Raw genomic sequence first — 20,063 nt, forward strand, 5'->3', positions numbered from 1 at the left:
AATAGTTCTTTGACTCCGCACTAGGGTGCACTATTGTTGATCTTCAGTAGTGTCCTCTAGAAGAGAAAGTTCACACTTCTTACTTCAAGCAAAACAAAAACACATCAAAAATGACAGTTCAAAAACTCAAAATTTTCCACGTGGTGACATCTTTTGAGAAGGTAGCGAATTAATAGCGTATATAAAGTTCAGACTTCCTCCAGCAGAGGAGTTTCAACTGGCGCAATTTTTAAATTAGCGGCGTGGAGGTGTACCGCCCGGTACAATAATAATAATAATAATAATAATAATAATAATAATAATAATAATAATAATAATAATAATAAGCGCTTTTTAAGACCTTCTTTTTCTTGACAAAGACAAAGTCAAAAGTCACCTCTGTACAGGCCATGAAGGCCCTTGGAGAAGTGGAAGGTAAAGGTTTCCACCATTGTTAACCGCGGCACGTGATGGGTTATAGTGGTTAGCTTTACGCCCGGCCGCCTTTGCCCCAAGAATTAATCTGGTACTCATTTTTGGTGTAGGCTGAGTGAACCTCAGGGCCATATGCACCTCCGGAAGTGGAAATCTCATTTCTTAAATTTTACGACTTCTTGACAGGGACTCGAACCCACGTCCTTCCGGGCGAACCAAGAACGCCTTTACCGCCTCATCCAGGCAGCCCCTTCTTCTTATTCTTCTTGACCTTTTGCCAATTACTTGGGAGCAGTACTACATGTCATTAAGACCAGTTTTACGACCGGCTGCCTTTTCAGTCGCCAAACCTAATAAATAAATGGCGTATGACATCCAAAGAGGCCTGGAGCAGATCTTTGGAAATAACGCATCTGTGAGGTTGGCGCCCTACGTACGATGAATTCTAATGTTGAAGACTCCTAGTCCCCGAGCCAGAGGAGTTAACCAATTAAGTTTAAAATTGCCGATTCGGCCGGGAATCGAACCCGAGACCACTTGAATCTAAAGCACGCTAAACATTTATCCATGGAGCTGGACACTATGTAGATGTTTGTTAAGAGGAACACAAACACCCAATCCCCAAGGCAGAGGAACTATCCAGACACAGCTAAAATCCCCGACCCTGCCGAGAGTCGAATTTGGGACCCTCGAAGAACAAAAATCATTGTATCTTCTCCCGTAATTCTAAAACATTCTTAAGTGGGTCATCTAACCGGGAGAAGAAGGATATAGGATCTTTAACGATTTCAAAGGTCACAACGTGGATCCTTCAGCCAAGAAGCCGGACGAGTGATATTACAAATGAAAACTTCCGGAATTCGAACCTTGGACGCCTAGCTGGAAATTCAGCAGCTAAACCACTAAATTCTTTAATTTCATTAATATTTCTTTAAGTAACAAGAACTCGAGGTACAACAGCCCATTAGGACGTGGTCGGACTGGTGACATCCTCATCCGCACTGTTTGCCTTTCTTGGCTGGCTAGTTCCGCTGCCTCTCGTATCAAATAGCTCCGCGCTAGGTTTCACGATCCAGTCGTCGATCCCGAAGTGCCCAATACTCTAACCTGGGGGCACCGAATAAAAGGCAGGCACACTACCCCTGCACCACGCAGCCAGCAATTAATCTATATTTATTGTCATAAATTTACGTTTCATTCCAAACTATTTTCAAGGAACAGTGAATTTGATCCTGGTTGAAGTTAATACCATAAAAATATTATCTTATTCCTCATCACGAAAAAGTACTTCATGAAAATAAAATACTGGCATCATTATCTTGTATTATGGTGTTGTTTATAATTATATAAGGAGATTGAGTTACTTAATACGGATATAAAAACAAATAACAAAATAAAACTTAAATATTAAACAGCCTAACTACTTGGGTTACATTCGTATTACTCAGTTAAAATGGCACGGAATATACGGTTTATGAATGAATTAGAATATATTTGTAAAATTTGTGGAATCATAAAATTAAGGATGTAATCACGGCAGAGTTTATCCACTACAGAAAGGAGTTCAGGAATACAATCTACAACCTCAAAAATTCCATTAGAAGCAGCTGAATAGTAGACCTAAACTGATATCCTAGGAGCAGAGAAAGATAAGAAGTAAACAAATGAAGAAGGTTTTATACAAAACATACTAAAAGTAAACTGTCTGCTAAATTCCTTTCAGATTTTATAAACGCCATTCCCTCTGAAGATGTCAACACTAAATAACAAAAGTGTGGAATAAGGTCTGGTGCACACCTTAAGATGTATAGATGGTGCGACGTAACGACATTCAAAGCACGAATAATACGTATGGACACGGCGTAAGGTGCTACACATCGGGTCAATTGTGATGCAATAGCGCTTTCTGGATCATCATTGAGAAAAGTAGTAGTAAAGTACCCCATTCTCCCGTTGCCTAGTATACCTCATTATAATGCAATCATCGGTTTTTTTATAGGTATACTATAATCGATTATATTTTATTTTATTTTAGGGGCGCGCTGCTGTGAGCTTGCATCCAGGAGATATTGGGTGCGAACCCCACTGTCAGCAGCCTTAAAGATGGTTTTCCGTGGTTTCCCACTTACCAGGCAAATGCTGGGTCTGACTTTAATTAAGGAAACGACCGATTTCTTCCCACTCCTAGGCCTTTCCTATCCTAACATCGCCACAGGACCTATCTGTGACGGTGCGACGTACAACAAATTAGAAAAATATTATTTTAATGTTTTTATTATATATATTTGAGAAACCAAGCACACTCCAGGCTGATGAATTAACAGACATATACCGTAAGTAGGAAGTAAGTGACAGAGTTAATCTGAAGATATAACGCAAGTAGCGCAAATTAACTACACCACACTCGGCCCCGTAACGTAGACTCAGGAGGCAACTTTCAAGCCAAATGTGCAATGCGGGTTGCATATATCTTTGTCCAGTATGCGCTGAAGCGGTATACGAGGTGCTTCTGACTCTTCAACGACTGAGGCAGTGCAACTGAGCTAACATCCTCTCTGAACACTAAACAGAAGGAAAATGGAAGATACCTGACCTTTGAACAATGAAAGTATCGGAAAAAGAAATGGAAGGGCCCAGATGGACGTGAAAATGAAGGAGTGTCTAGACCTCGCAAACTTAATACCGTCGGAAGGGAGAGAGTTAAGCAAGGGATGTCGGATAGGAAAGGAGAAAGTGAGGTGCCAGGCTCAACTAGGACTGTGGTTGCCAATCCATGCTCCCAGGCTGAGAGAGCCTGGCCTCATAAGAGGTTGTAGTATCTGACCTGCGACTAGTTCTCTTTTTTTTTTACAATTTGCTTTACGTCGCACCTACAGTACACAGATAGGTCTTATGGTGACGCGAAGAGGGCGGGAAGGGAGCGGTCGTGGTCTTAATTAAGGTACAGCCCCAGCATTTGCCAGATGTGAAAATGGGAAACCACGAAAACCATCTTCAAGGCTGCCGACAGTGGGGTTTTAACCCAGTATCTCCTGCATGCAAGCTCACAGCTGCACAACCCTAATCGCACGGAAAACTCTCTCGGTTCGCGGCTGTTTCATAATAGATACGATTCTTCCAATGGGATGAAAATGTCCACTGTTTAAAAAAATGTTATTGGCGAGGGAGGATACACTATGTTTTCATTCCAAACGTGTAAAATGTTTCTAAACAGAGGATGTTGTACATATATAGTCTTCAGTCTTCAGAGTGGGCTGTTGGGTGTTAGACAGTGTCGAACGTTTAATACTCAAATCGTTTCTAAAGTCATAGCAAACATGTTAAATTTTTCGAACATGTTCGAGTACGGTAAATCCATTAATTCATATATATTTGTAAACCTGTGTCACACTCTGCTGGGGGCTAGATAACAAGGTACAAAATACATTTAATGTTCTGTCGGCCGTGCTCTGAGATGGATGTAAGTAAAGTTTAACAGCGGACATACGTAAAAATTGCTGTTCTCAGTGGCAGAAATTCACGTCATAGTCTTTCTCAGCAGAGAGAAGAGTTGAGTTATAAAGATTTTAAGGGCCTCAAACGTAAACACGTAGCAGCTGTTGAACTCTTGCAGAGTGGGCATCCCGTGTCTGTTCACACAGAAGGGTCAGTGACCGTTAAGAGGGGCGTAACTAATGTGACATGAGCCCGCCTGCCAAAATAAAAATTCGAACCCCTACGAATAACTTAAATGTAATTACAGCAGATATGTAATATGCAATATATTGTCAAATAATATAAGCCTAATGGTTATTCAGTATTGTGAGATCATTAAAAATAATGTTTAATATGTTTATTTGGCTTCCTCCGTGTTTAACGGAGAAACCGCTGGATTGTACTCCACTTAGTTGTATGTACTTGAAATTGGTTTCATATTGCAGTAACTACGGAGCTATACTCTAATTTATGCCAACATCACAGTTAAAATAATTTATTCCATTACAACACATATAAAAGTTTAGGACCTTACGAGAAAAATTAAATTAGAAACTGTTCTAATAAAGTTTGAAAAATACCAAACTGCACAGCTGATAAGCCTTCGCGCAGAGAGAGCTTGTTCGAAACTGAATTGACTGAGTGTTACTACACCTATTTCTTCTTCTTCTTTTTCTTCATCCTCATCTTCTTAATCTGTTTACCCTCCAGGGTCGGTTTTTCCCTCGGACTCAGCGAGGGATTCCACCTCTACCGCCTCAGGGGCAGTGTCCTGGAGCTTCAGACTCTGGGTCGAGGGATACAACTGGGAAGAATGACCGGTACCTCGCCCAGGCGGCCTCACCTGCTATACTGAACAGGGGCCTTGTGGGGAGATGGGAAGATTGGAAGGGATAGACAAGGAAGAGGGAAGGAAGCGGCCGTGGCCTTAAGTTAGGTACCATCCCGGCATTTGCCTGGAGGAGAAGTGGGAAACCACGGAAAACCACTTCCAGGATGGCTGAGGTGGGAATCGAACCCACCTCTATTCATTTGACCTTCCGAGGCTGAGTGGACCCCGTTCCAGCCCTCGTACCAAATTTCGTGGCTGAGCGGGGAATCGAACCCGGGCCTCCGGGGGTGGCAGCTAATCACATTAAGCACTATACCACAGAGGCGGACCATTTTCTAAATAAAATATGATATTTTGGTATCAATTTTCATGGCGGTAATTATATTTTATTTTACTTTTTATTTTTATTTTTAAATAATTTGGTGCAGGTCTTTCATGAGGAGCGAGCCCAGTGTTGTGTGGGACGGCAGCTGTGCAATAATAACCAAATGGCAAACTCTTTAGCCCCAGTATACAAAACTGCCCTGACCATTTCCGTGCAGAGCCCCTTCCAATATCGTTTACCACAGCCCAACTAACGTGTACGTGGTTATAGGTGTACTATTCGCCTGCAGGCGAAATGTTATATCATCCGTTCGCAAAACATGACGCCTTGAAATCATGTAGCAACGTCCTTTTACCATGTAACTATGTTAGTGCCTCGTGACCGGGTGTAACGAAGAGGGGAATCAATGCATAAAACTAGGTAACAGTTCAATAATTAAATGAAATGGCGTATGACTTTTAGTGCTGGGAGTGTCCAAAGACAAGTTCGGCTCGCCACGTGCAGGTCTTTCAATTTGACACCCGTAGGCGACCTGCGCGTCGTGATGAGAACGAAATGATGATGAAGACGACACATACACCCAGCCCCGTGCCAGCGAAATTAACCAATGATGGTTAAAATTCCCGACCCTGCCGGGAATCGAACCCGAGACCCCTGTGACCAAAGGCTAGCATGCTAACCATGGCGTATGTACTCTGCTGTCGTCGTACTATCAGCAAGTCTCCAGCAGTGTAAAGTAGCGCATGTGGTTAGGCGTTCGCTTAGCAATCGATGGAATGTGCCAGCGGCGGTTCGAATCCTGCATCGTTCAAATATTTTTGCATCGGTATGATGTTCGAATACGTAAACACAGGCCCACGTTTGCCACATTCAAACAGTAGAATGACGCTGTTATTCATCTTGAGCCCTTCGCATACTCCGCTGGTTAGGGCCTAAATGTACTGTAATCTCTACTGTCATACGGCATGTTTACCACAGAGGGATACGTTGACATGCTCCTCACTTATGAGGAAGCAAGACAAAACGCGTGCCACGCACTACGTCTGTAGCAGGAACGGTATCCCAACAGGTGACACCTGGCTGCTACGACACTCCGCCGTGTTGAAAGACGTCTAAGGACAACAGGCGTGATTTCCAACGAGCCACCAGTCCGCGATAGGCCCGTTACATCGGGTGAAACAGAAGAGGCCGTTATGTAGGCAGCTCGTATTAATCCACACTTTAGTACAAGGGTGATTGCACGACAGGTGAACACCAGCCAGCCGTCCGTCCGGCGAATACTGCATGAACATAAATTTCACCCTTACCATCTTGAGCTACACCAAGAGCTCCATGGGCGGGATTTCGAAGCTCGAGTGGAGTTCTGCCGGTGACTATCAGGCAGGAAGACAATGATACAGTATTCGTATCGCACATCTTGTTCTCGGACGAATGGCGCTTCCACAATAATGGTAACGTCAATCGCCACAACATGCACTATTGGAGTCGGGTGCGACAGGCGGCCCATCAAGTAGGATGGGGAGTGAATGTTTCGTGTGAAATCTTGGCGGGGTGCCTGATTGGACCTTATTTCTTTGAGGGCCATTGGACGGGCCCTCGCTACCTGCACTTTCTGCGTCAGGAACTCCTACTGCTGCTCGAGGATGTGTCCTTGCACGATCGTTTTACGATGTGGTTACAACAGGATGGAGCTCCACCACATTCGACTTTGCCCGTTCGTAACCATCTGAACGAGGAACTGCTAGGAAAATGGATAGGGTGAGGAGGCCCTGTTTCTTGGCCCGCCAGATCACCGGATTTAACGCGGTTAGACTTTTTCTTGTGGGGACATTTGAAGAACGTCGTTACACTCAAATGCCAGAAAACGCCGACCAGCTCCGGCAACTCATCACGGACGCCTGCCGAGCAATTACACCTGGAATGCTTCAGCGCGCAAGACGATCTATTGGACACCGTGCCCTAATGTGCATAAACCAAAACGGTCATCACATCGAGCATTTGCTGCGGTAAAACATTGTCAGAGCACTTGTGTTTCTATTATTTCCGGTCTGTATGTGTCCGTCCTGCTAACTAATCGGCCCCTCTTAGGGCCACAAACACGTTCATTCATACACAATTTGCACGAAAGCGGGTATTGAGCTTACATTGCGTGCGGTACGTATTAAAAAAAAATTTCAAAAATTTGCAATCTTCGCCCCGGACTCGAACTTCCCCGCAAGCCCGCTCCACCACGCCCTTACCAACTACACTACGGTTCCGTTCGGCACACCGAGCAGCTTATAGCAAGTATTAGGGTTATTGCGGTCACAATATCAATTTAGTGTTTCGCCGTCATGTCAGGTTCATATGATCTAGAAGGCATATTCATGTCTTCGAGTGTTTAATACGAGTATAACATTACGGCGTCCTATCATGGTGAGGCGATAATACCAAGGTATCCGGTTGTGTTGTCTGAGCATACCGGCAGGGCAGAAGTTTTCAAGACGGAATGAATATTGTGGGTTGCATAAAATTACATTGGAAGGGGCGGCTGAATCACGCTGTATATTACTTTTAATTTTTTGCGAGGAGTCTGCAGGCCCTAAGGTTACGCCTCTGACCGTTATCGAAAAGTGCTTAACAGGAGGCCGGTCGCGGACTGTGCAGGTATTATATACACATACGGGTATTTCTGTGCCAACGGTGTATCGAGCTTTTCAATACACCGTACAGATGCCCAAGTTGTTTGTCCGTAATAAAACAATGAGTTCTACTTGTTCGTGTGGTAGGTCAGGACAGGATGATGCAGTACCTCCAAATCGTGGCCTGTAGCAACTCACATGTGCGATTGCGGGAGTGAGGCCTGATATTATCGTGCAGCAATACGCCGCCTATTATAGCAGGTCTTCCTCAACATTTCCCCAATTTCAATGATTGAACATTGTCCGCCAGTATGACCATCTTACAACTGACGTTGGAATAGCATCGCTGGTATACGGTGCGGTCTAATGAGCGAAGATTGGGTTTATCTGCTTTGATTTGAAAAGATGCTGAAATGAGACTGGAAACAGCACACATGTGAGAGATCTTGTTACATTACTTATTGAAACTCGTCCGTACATATACGACATATAATCGTTCAGTAAACCCTCTGTGGGTGGGGGCAGTAGAATAACACCCACGATATCCCCTGTCTGTCATAAGAGGCGAATAAAAGGGGCCCCAGGGGCTCTGAACATGGAGCGTAGGTTGGTGACGTCGGCCCCTTAGCTGAGTCCTGGCATTGCTTTCGCTTACTTGTGCTAGGTTCCAACTTTCATCTATCCTATCCGACCTATCTTGGTCAACACTTGCCCTTTTCTGACACCGCCTGTATTAGGTACCGAGGCCTAGGTAGTCTCTGAGTCTTTCATTTTCACGCCCTTCGTGGCCCTTGTCTTTCTTCGGCCGATACCTTCATTTTTCGAAGTGTCGGATCCCTTCCGTGTTTTCTCTGTGATTAGTGTTAATTGAGGATGGTTACCTAGTTGTATTTCCTCTTAAAACAATACTCGTACAGGTTATGAAACAGAGCTAGTGTCCCAAATAACAATAATTTGTAAATTTTCTTCTGAAATGGAATTTAAATTACTCGATTATAAAAATATGTATATACAGTTTTGTTTTGTGTTTTGTTTTTTACAATCTGCTACGTCACACCGACACAGATAGATCTTACGACGATGGGACAGGAAAGGGCTCGGAGTGGGAAGGAAGCGACCATGGCCGTAATTAGATGCACAATCATATAGACTAAGGGCCATTTTTAAAATAGATATTTTAGCTCTATCCTGTGAATGAAAGGGTAAACTACTTGTAAAAAATCACCGCTACGTTACAAGAGGGCATTAGGTGTCAGTTAACTGAAAACCTAAGCGACATAGCGGGAAACAGTTCATTTGTAATTTGCATCAGTAGACTTTTATTTTACATCATTAGACCAAGCGTCATATTCCTCACATTGTGCAACGGATGACAGCGAGGAAGCCCGCGTCTTTGATAGTATACCAAATTGAATGGTGTCAGCTCCGTGTCGGTAGATTTAACGGCACGTTAAAGAACTCCCGTGGGACAAAATTCCGGCACCTCGACGTCTCCGGAAACCGTAATAGTAGCTAGTGGAACGTAAAAAGCGAGTATCATTATTATTATTATTATTATTATTATTATTATTATTATTATTATTATTATTATTAATATTATTATTATTATTATTAATATTATTATTATTATTTTATTTTTATTTTTATTTTTATTTTTATTTTTATTATTCATTGAATGGTTTATCAAGTCGCGAAGTTCAGTAATGTTTTCCGAAAGTAAGGAGAAGGAGGAGTGAAAACTATCGTGAATTGTGAAAAGGATATGGAAGGTTGCAAAATAAAATGTCAAAAACTAAAGGAAATCCAACACTTGAAATCACGGCCGTTTGCTACCTACTGTATTTCAAGACCTAAATTTGATGGCGAGTCTCAGTAAGTAAATCTAGAAAAGTCAAGATTGGGACGGACGCGGGAAACTAGAGTTTCCGTTCGTCAGGCATTAGCTGATGCACATAATGCCTGCAGATACCAAACAATTTTACCAGAAGATTCTGGCTTTTGAAAATATCTCGCCAGTACTGTACTGCCAGAACACAACGTGAAAAAAAAATCCATAAAGAAATGATGGGCATTGGATTGTGTAGACTACAATGGCGCGTTTCTTAACATTTGTACTTATATTTGGCTCAGATCAGACAAAATTCCACCGAGCTCGATAGCTGCAGTCGCTTAATTGTGGCCAGTATCCAGTATTCGGGAGATAGTTGGCTCGAACCCCACTGTCGGCAGCCCTGAAGGTGGTTTTCCGTGGTTTCCCATTTTCGCACCAGGAAAATGCTGGGGCTGTACCTTAATTCAGGCCACGGCCAATTCCTTCCCAGTCCTAGCCCTTTCCTGTCCTATGGTCGCCATAAAACATGTCTGTGTCGGTGCGACGTAAAGCCAATAGCAAAAAAAAGACAAAATTCCTCAAATAAATACAGGATTATCGAAATTATTTTAGGGAATAACTCCCCTTCTAGATGCTCCCCATCTAAGACTTAAATAATGTACCAGAGTTGTGGCGTGGCTCGCGGTGATTCAAGGGCTCAGCGCGCCTGCCCGGTCAGTAGGGGATCCGGGCTTGAATCCCACTTGCTGTCAAATTATTGTTTAAGTCCTACTCAGCAGATGCTCAGCAATAAGGGGTTATTGTGTGTTTTTTCTGCGTCGAAAATACGTTAAATCTTAATCTTCGTACTGTGAGTACCAGATTAAGAAAAATGTGTTTGCTTGAGTTTTCACATAAAACAAACCAAACACCATGGCGAAACAGCCCCGAAGGGCCATGGCCTGTCAAGCGACCGCTTCTCATCCCCAAGACCTGCAGATTCTGAGGTGTCGTATGGTCAACACGACGAATCCTCTTAGCAGTTATTCTTGTCTTTCTAGACCGGGGCCGCCATCTCACCGTCAGATGGCTCCTCAACTGTAATCACGTAGGCAGAGTGGACCTCGAACCAGCCCTCAGATCCAGGTAAAAATCCCTGACCTAGTCGGGAATCGAACCCGCGCCTTCGCGTAAGCGGCAAAAACGCTATCCCTACACCACGGGATAGGCCAGTGATGTATAACGGCATCCAACTAAGGTACAGCCCCAGTATTTGCTTGGTGCGAAAAATGGGAAAACACGGAAAACCATCTTCAGAACTGGCAGCAGTGGGGTTCGAACCCACTATCTTCCATATGCAAGACCACAGCTGCGCGACCCTAACCACACGGCCAACTCTCTCGGTTTTTTATCCAGTATTATGATGACCAATAGAATTTACTAGACATGGCTTGCTGGTTGTTATAAATGTGTACCATCAACTTTTAAAGCTGACTATATTCCTTGTCTAATCTTGTTGGAACTTTCCAGAACGACCTCCACAGAGCGATGCAGAAGTCACAGTCAGCACTCTCCCAGCAGCTGATGATCCTGTCAGCCACCTTATTGTGCCTAGTGTTTACCAGGTAAGTAATTTACACACTGAACTGTGTGATTGAATATTTTACATTCTTCCTCCATGAATGTAGATATTTTTCTTTTTTCTCTGATACCTGTAATTCACAGCGTTTGTAAAAAAACCTTCGTTACTATAGAATTTTTACACACAAAACCTAATTTCACACTAATAAGATCTCGTTGGTAATGTTAGTGATGCCATGCTAGAAATGTACATCATCAACATTATCACCAGTAACATTTTCTCACAGCATTCTACTCGATTATATCTAATCCAAAACATGTCTGTATAATGTATGTCCAATAGAGAATATTTAAAATGAACGTAAATATTATAAACAAGTGATCCGCCTATTCAATACAATTTATTATATTAGTACATGTTTCGTCCCCTAAGGGACATCATCAGCTGTAATAAACAAAATTTTCTAAGATTGTATTTTAAATGTCGTACCATACACCAATGTTTTTTTAATGTGTCTTGCCAATTTTAATTATGTCTATTTTCTATTCTGATATATTAATATTAATTTATTATAGCTGATGATGTCTCTTAGGGGACGAAACATATACTAATATAATAAATGATAAATTGTATTGAATAGGCGGATCACTTGTTTATAATATTTAAGATCATCTTAAATATTCTCTATTTGATATAATTATAGTCAATACGGGATTAATGTTATTAGAAATGAAGCTATTAAAGCTTCTTACATGTAATAATGTATGTCCTGTGAGTCAATTAACCAGATCCCGCAATAGTTTGAACAGATACATCAAGAAACCTAAACAAACCTAAAGAAGGTGCAAAACAAAGGACGTGAAGAGGACAAAACGAACCATGCAATTCACAGTAATTAGTTAAATAGTGATCTCTTTAAATGGAGATCAGTTGTAAATGTAAAAGTATTACTACAAACCATTCAACGAACGTGAAGCTCTGGTAACCATGAGATGTCATTTACAAAGTAAAACGACATGGAAGAAGGTCATTTCCGAAGGAGGTTCTTGTGACAAAACAGGAAACGTGTTCAAGAAAAATGAAGCGAGACTTCTGGTTAAGCTGGATAGTTTCACTTTGTATGTTCAAAACGGGAATAATGATGTAGACCGAATCATTATCCGTCGGCTTTTCTTCTTCTCAATCTGTTTACCCTCCAGGGTCGGTTTTTTCCTATACTCAGCGAGGGATCCCACCTCTACCACCTCAAAGGCAGTGTCCTGGAGCTTCAGACTCTGGGTCGGAGGATACAGCTGGCGAGGATGACCAGTACCGCGCTCGGGCGATCTCACCTGCTATGCTGAACAGGGGCCTTGTGGGGAGATGGGAATATTGGAAGGGAGAGACAATGAAGTGGGAACGAAGCGGTCGTGGCCATAAGTTAGGTACCATCCCGGCATTTGCCTGGAGAAGTGGAAAACCACGGAAAACCACTTCCAGGATTGCTGAGGTGGGAATCGAACCCACCTCTACTCAGTTGACCTCCCGAGGCTGAATGGACCCCGTTCCAGCCCTCATACCACTTTTCAAATTTCATTGCAGAGTCGGGAATCGAACCCGGGCCTCCGGGGGTGGCAGCTAATCACACTAACCACTACACCACAGAGGAGGACCGTCGGCTTTTACTTCCGAAAATAAATCTGCTAAACTAATATGAATTATATTTTATAAGACCTGAAACGTAAGACTATACTTTTGCAAAATTCTAACAACATTAACAAAGATGCTATTGAACTATTTTTTTCTCCCACCTTGAGAAATATTCCGGACTGCTCGCCAGGTGCAGGTCTTTTGATTTGACTCCCGTAGGCGACCTGCGTTTCGTGATGAGGATGAAATCATGATGAAGACAACACATACACCCAGCCCCCGTGCCAGAGAAATTAACCAATGGTGGTTAAAACTCCCGACCCTGCCGGGAATCGAACTCGGGACCCCTGTGGCCAAAGGCCAACTCGCTAACCATTTAGCCATGGAGCCGGACGATTATTTTGGTAGTGAGACTGAAGTCCACAGGCAGCCGTCCAGTTCTGTAGAAGGTTAACACCAAGGGGGTTAAAAGTCAGGTTGTGAGTCTTACAAATAGGAAAAGTCCTCTCAGTTTTAATTACTGCGTTGATGGGGTGAAATTTCCTTATGGGGAACACTGTAAGTACCTAGGTGTTAATATAAGGGAAGATCTTTATTGGGGTAGTCACATAAACGGTATTCTAAATAAAGGGTACAGAACTCTGCACGAGGGTAGTTAGGGGTTGTGGTAAGGATGTAAAGGAGAGAGCATATGAGTCTCTGGAGTATGGTTCCAGAGTATGGGACCCTCACCAGGATTACTTGATTCGAGAACTGGAAAAAATCCAAATCCAAAGAAATGCAGTTCGATTTGCTCTGAGTGATTTCCGACAAAAGAGTAGCGTTACGAAAATGTTGCAAAGTTTGGGGTGGGAAGACTTGGGAGAAAGGAGACGAGCTGGTATGTTCCGAGCTGTCAGTGGAGAGATGGCGTGGAATGACATTAGTTCCCGTAAAAAGCCTTTTCATCTTCATTAAATTTAGTCACGTACAGGTTAAGTTATTTTTATTAATTGACCCAGATTTTCGCAGTAATCATGTGAACATTTTACTATCCTATAAACAGTAAAGACGGAAACCAATATACAGCTCTTATTGTGAGGTTTCTATTGGGAACAGACATATGTCTCCGCTTGATTTTTGTAGATCTACTTATTATTTAAAAATTATTTGCAAATCGTGCTTGCTCTATCTTTACTTTTAAGGGTCAAGGCCAAGAGTTTTGGGGCGAATAACTCTACATTTTCCATCCCTGCTACCCCTCATTTGACTTGTCGTTACAGTATACAGTATAGGTTAGTATTTAAGTTAAGAATGCACCTAAATGTATAACTTACAGCTGTTTTACTATATGCATTGTATGAAACAGGAGAGGGTACTTAAAGAACTGAAGGTCAAATACTCAACGCTTGGTGAAGAGTGTTCGGACAACAGACTACAGCTTATACAGGGTACGGTAGTCGAAAACAATGTGAATTGAATATATGAGCTTTAAAGCGTTAGTCATGCTGATAGGTAATTTGAAAAATTACGTCGATATCTCGCGCCAGTGTAATTTTTATCAGGGTCGGTAGATGCAGAGTGGGTTGTTGTCCCATATGCTCTGTACTCTGACCGGCCAACCCAGCAGAGGAGAGGTGGTCACGCCTCTGCATTCGGGAGACGGGCCTGGGGCACAGTGCTGCATTTCGCGCCTGGCCCCAACCGTCGGCTGTCCTGAGAATGGTTTTCCGTGGTTTTCCATTCTCCTGCACTAAGGCGAATGCCGGGACAGTTCGTAGTATAGGCCACGGCCGCCTACCCCCTCACCTTCTCCGCACATCTCTTTCACCGCAACAAATCTCCCGGCCTGAGCGACGGCGTCACCGTCTAAGAGGCCCGCCTCCCCCCGTCAGGGGAGGAATGAAAACGTTGAGTAGTAGTGGTTTTTATCAGCTGCTGAAGTTAGCCAATCAGATCGCTTCGCGGTCGAATTCAAATGAGCTTTGCGAGGCGGTATTGCTAACTCTGCACTTGGCTTAGCCGGGCTTGAAAGCCATGTCGAGAAATGAGCATCAAACACTGACACACCGTGGATTTCAGCCAATGCCACCGTAGCGTGTTTGCTATGGGGTGAGTCTATCAGCAGGGAGGTCCTTGTTCAAGTCCCTCCCCTGGAGAAGTTTATTTCTTTTATTGGTGTTCTCAAGCCGGTCATAAGTTGCGTGCAGATTTAGCAACACCGCCTCGCAAAGCCCATCTGAAGTCGCGATCTGATTGGCTAACTTTAGCAGCTGATAAAATGACAACGGCGCGAGATATCGACGTATTTTTTTTTCAAATTGCTTATCAGTATGACCAACCCTCTAACGCTCATGTACCCAGTTCACGTTCTCTCCGATCACCCTGTACCTAATCAGTTACGATGTCAAACAACTTATTATGATATCGTTGACCAAAAAAAAAACATGGCACTACAGCCCTTGAGGGGCCTTGGCCTACCAAGCGACCGCTGCTCAGCCCGAAGGCCTGCAGATTACGAGGTGTCGTGTGGTCAACACGACGAATCCTCTCGGCGGTTATTCTTGGCTTTCTGGACCGGGAATCGTTGACAAAGTGAAGTAAAATCGTTTTCATTTACCTGGACACTTTTCTTAGATAAATACATACCTTTAGATATTTAGTGGTGAATTTTGAAAACGAATGAGTTTTTTCTTATACACAACATGTGAAATATCAATTTTTTTATCTGTTAACATGAATAATTCATATGTTGTGAAATTCTTTGTTGTGTTGGACTCACTGGCTGAATGGTCAGCGATTCAGAGAGCCCCGGGTTCAATTCCCGGCCGCGTCAGGGATTTTATTCGACTTTGATTAATTCTTCTGGCCCGGGGACTGGATGTTCATGCTTGTCCCAACACTTTCCTCTTCATTTTCAGACAACACACTACACTACCAGCCACTACAGAAATAAGCAAAAGTGATTACAACCCATCGGGAAGGGCATCAGGACGTAAAACAGGGCCAAATCCACATGTGCTTACACAGTTCGCACTCGCGACCCCACAGGTGTGGGAAAAGCGGTAGAAAAGATCAGTGAAATTCTTTGTTGTGCAAAAACGTGGAGGGAAATTACAACAAAGAATAGATAGGATAAAGAGGATGTGCAAGATCAGATACTAATAAGTACTCATGTGTGTAAAAGGTACCATTTGATTTTCATTTCCATCCAGACTTAATATTAATATCGTACAAGTTCCTATTTCGATGATAATCACATTATGACATATTACCTTTGCTTTTCAGCGTCTGTGGCATCCAGCACTTCCAGAGAGCAGGTCACCGACATTTGAATCTGTTCCAGTCCACATATTACGTCGTAGTCACTTTCTCTACAGTGGGGTATGGAGACTTTGTCCCCGACATCTGGCCATCGCAGTTATACATGGTTATTATGATATGTGTAGCTCTTATCGTCCTTCCTACTCAGGTAAGAAATAAATTGAGCAATACACTTCAGCTGTAACAGAATTATTCCTAATAGGGGATTCTTCCCGATATTATTATTATTATTATTATTATTATTATTATTATTATTATTATTATTATTATTATTATTATTATTATTACTAGCAGTTTCCCGCTGGCTCCGCCCGCAATGTACAATGTATGGTGTTGTTCGTTACTATCCTCACGAATGTATTTGCAAACTTCCGACTTAATGAAATAAAGTACATGATCTGCTGCGGTAATAGAATGTAATATTGTGTCAAGAAAACACTTGAAAAATACATTACACAAAGAAATTGAATTAAACGTTCCTTGGAACAACACTACGCGCCGAACTATTAAAAATTCCTTCAAAGATCTTCGTCATGGAGACAAATGTACTCATAACTATTCTAATAATCTACCAATGTAAGTAGTTATTACCTCAAAAGAAAGCGCTTGATCCACTGAGCGTTTTAGACCAAAACGAACTGCGTACCTCAATTAGAACGAAAGATATGATTGGTTCAATGAGAAAAAATGTTGAAGAAATGAGACGTCAAATTTAATGTGCACTCATAACTTTTCTCAGAATGAACCAATTTGAATAGTTAAGAGCGGAAATGAAAGAACCTGATTCACTGAGTGTTCTTAGGCCAAAACGAACTCCGTACCTTAATTAGAACCAAAGATATGATTGCTTCAAAGATACACAAAATTGAATAAATGAAATAATTTGAGGAAGGTGGAAGTTAAGTGATTTATAGTACCTGATGACAAATTTGTGCATGAATACCTTTAAGTTAAAACTAAAATGAAGGAAATCGACCGGAGAGAATGGCCGGACTGATTGACTTTAGTTTTCATTAAAAAAATTAATATATAGATTTGAAAAATTCTATGAGGACTGTAACATCATGCCTTAGCCGTTACGCAGCAGTTCGACATTACTTCCGACACTTCCCGTCCTTGTACGAAATTTAGAATAGAACAACACAACAGTACAAGCTGTTTCCCTCACCAACGGAATTAGATGTGCCTCTGTAAGTTCGTCAGTTTTTCACGAATTTGTATCATAATTTCATTTCGTAATGCTAATGTACTTCTCACTCTTATGCAATAGGCCGAAAAGCTCTGTAATTGAAATGCTGCATGAAAATATATCGCTAAAGGGCACTAGAGCTTCTTCCAACTGTTTGAAGATCTCATTAAAGCAGCGTTACTTAAACAGAACACAGCCAATTCTCTTAAATAATCATAAATCTTTAATTGCTTAGTGTTTCGCCGCAATCACCACCGGGTTTCTTAGTTATAAATCACAAAATACGCTCTAGCAAATTGTCCTCTTTCTTTCTTTCTTTCTTTCTTTGTTTTCTTTTCTTTTCTTTTTCTTTCTTTTAGTTTAGGTAATTTAGGCCTATTTAAGTTAATATACACTGCCTGACAGAAAACATTAAGCACCCAGAAGGAGTGGTCCAATATTATTCCATTTCGGTATTGATGTGTGAGTAAATGATCGGATTTACAAGGATCTGTAATGTGTAGAACGCCCACCAGACTGCATTCGTGATGGCACTGCCCTGTTGTTGGTGAGTTGTTGCCAGTCGATTGCTGTGAGTCGGACAGTTAAGTAAGACGTACAGAGAGGACTACGTACAGTACCAAGCACCCGCGATGCCTCGCAGACGCGTTAAGGGTAGTACACACCTAGCGACAAAGTTGCCGGACATTGTACGGGAACAGTTGCGAGACACTGTCCCTGGACTGTTGCGATACAATGCCCCGCGTCCACATCTATAGAGCCAGTTGCACCATGGGAATCGGCGCGAAATGGCGCAAGAAATTGCTTTATGTGCTTAAACTATTTATTGTTCGTACAAAGAAAAGAAACGAAAAAGTAAGCGGTGCTGGAGGAGAAACCTTTTTTTCGGGAGACATTGCCGTCGACATTAATCTTATTGAAAGACTGAAGTTAGAAGATGGCATGGGATATCGTAATTTTTTATGGATGAACTCGTCCGATTTTGAAATCCTTTTGCAAATGGTTGGAGGAAAGATTTCAGAGAAGCAGACTGTATTTTGGGATACCATTCCAGCTTCTGTGAGGCTAGCTGTCACTCTGCGGTCCCTTGCTGCTAGTCTTGAATCATTTACCAGCTTAATGTATAGCTTTCGAATTTCAAAACAAGCTATTTCACGTATCGTTTCAGAAGTCTGTGAGGCCCTAATTACTTCTCTAAAAGGATTTGTAAAGGTAAGATATAATAAAAAAATGTATTTACCTACTATATACGTAATTTATTTATATTTAATAATGAAAGAAATATGCATCCAGTATGTATACAATATTGGTAACAATAAATTGACTCAATTCTGCCCGCGCTAATGAAAAAATAATGCTGAACTTAATAATAACTAATTAATATGATAATGAATGAAATATTTCTCCCAGCTTACGCAATATTGGCAACAAGTTTAGTGGCATTTCATCATTTAAAAGCGGTTAAAAAGTCTGTATGATTTGGTCTTGTCCCATCTCATCTGAATCTGGAGTAGGGACACTTCCGGAAGATAGTGAAAAGGAACCCGAGTAGACTGAGTGATTTATATTTATGCTGCGGGTTGTTGATGATGAACTATTGATTGGATGGGTTAATAAGTCCAGCGTTGCCCAAGTTGACTGGTCTGTGCTGTACTTTCCCATTTCCAATTTAATTATTATATCATCAGTTTCACGCTGAACTAATGAAATTTCCACTGGACTCTTTCCGCAGTTTCTTAGTTTATAAGCAATATGCTCGCCGTAAACCGAAAATTTATATCCTCGAGTAACCGCCTCTGTAAATCCTCAATAATTTTTAGAGTAGTTTCCATCGCAAAACAACAGAACACGAAACACAACACAACACCAACACGTGGCGGCTATCTGCACACTGGCATCGGCGTGCCCCGGGACTTTGTCTCGCGACACGTACAGAGGCCGCATTGTGGGACTGGAGGAGGCTGGTTGGCCGTATCGTGCAATTGTTGTTAGTTCATTCGTTACCTCTGAAACATCTTCTCCCCACTAAATATATATTTTTAACCATGCCTGACAAGAGAGAAAATAAAATGGAATGAAAGTTGAAACCAGTGCTTTAAAGAAACAGGGGTATCCAATTACGTGCAAGATAAGTGAAATATTGAAAGGAGAAGATTTTGATGTGAGTGTGTTTGAAGAGTAAGATGTCACTTGCTTCAAGTATGAACTCTTAACATCCGTTGATGTGGAGAGAATTTTCTGGATGTTTCGCAAAGTACTATCTGAAAACCGTCGATCCTTTACACCTAATAACCTGGAGATGACTATTGTGATATACTGCAAAGCCAACTGAGGTAAGGTTTCGGAATTCCAATTTCTGTAACCCTAGTGAGGTTAAGCCAAACACGATTCGAGTTATATTAATTTCAATTTCTTTCTTCAGGATGTCCATTGCGGGTTCGCAGAATTCATTCTAGGTCAAAAACTTATTTCATTCTAAATTCTACAAGTACTTCTTTTAACAAGCATTACGTTAATATATATATATATATATACTGTCTGAAAGAAGAAGTTCTTTTTATGCTAGTAGCTTTACGTCGCACCGACACAGATAGGTCTTCTGGCGACGATGAAATAGGAAAGGCCTAGAAGTTGAAAAGAAGCGGCCGTGGCCTTAATTAAGGTACAGCCCCATCATTTGCCTGGTGTTAAAATGGGAAACTACGGAAAACCATGTTCAGAGCTGCCGACAGTGGGATTCGAACCCACTATCTCCAGGATGCAAGCTCACAGCCGCGCGCCTCAAACCGAACGACCAACTCGCCTGGTAGAAGAAGTAGCGGCGATTGGGAGTTAGAAGTGTAGGGGGGTAACAAAAATAGACAACAAAAAGTACCCTGGTCCG

The 20,063-nt window shown here is 42.1% G+C and overlaps 1 protein-coding gene across 1 annotated transcript in view; it reads left to right on the forward strand.

The window, feature by feature from the left end:
• The window catches only part of SLO2 (slowpoke 2), a 525,845-nt gene that overhangs the window by 318,019 nt on the left and 187,763 nt on the right, over positions 1 to 20,063 (forward strand). Inside the window, exons 7-8 of the mRNA XM_068227345.1 lie at positions 11,007 to 11,101; positions 15,955 to 16,138. Coding sequence (XP_068083446.1) covers positions 11,007 to 11,101; positions 15,955 to 16,138 — 279 coding nt within the window. The remainder of the gene's footprint in view (positions 1 to 11,006; positions 11,102 to 15,954; positions 16,139 to 20,063) is intronic.

This window comes from Anabrus simplex, chromosome 4 (genome assembly GCF_040414725.1).
Source record: "Anabrus simplex isolate iqAnaSimp1 chromosome 4, ASM4041472v1, whole genome shotgun sequence".
Classification (NCBI taxonomy): Eukaryota; Metazoa; Arthropoda; class Insecta; order Orthoptera; family Tettigoniidae; genus Anabrus; species Anabrus simplex.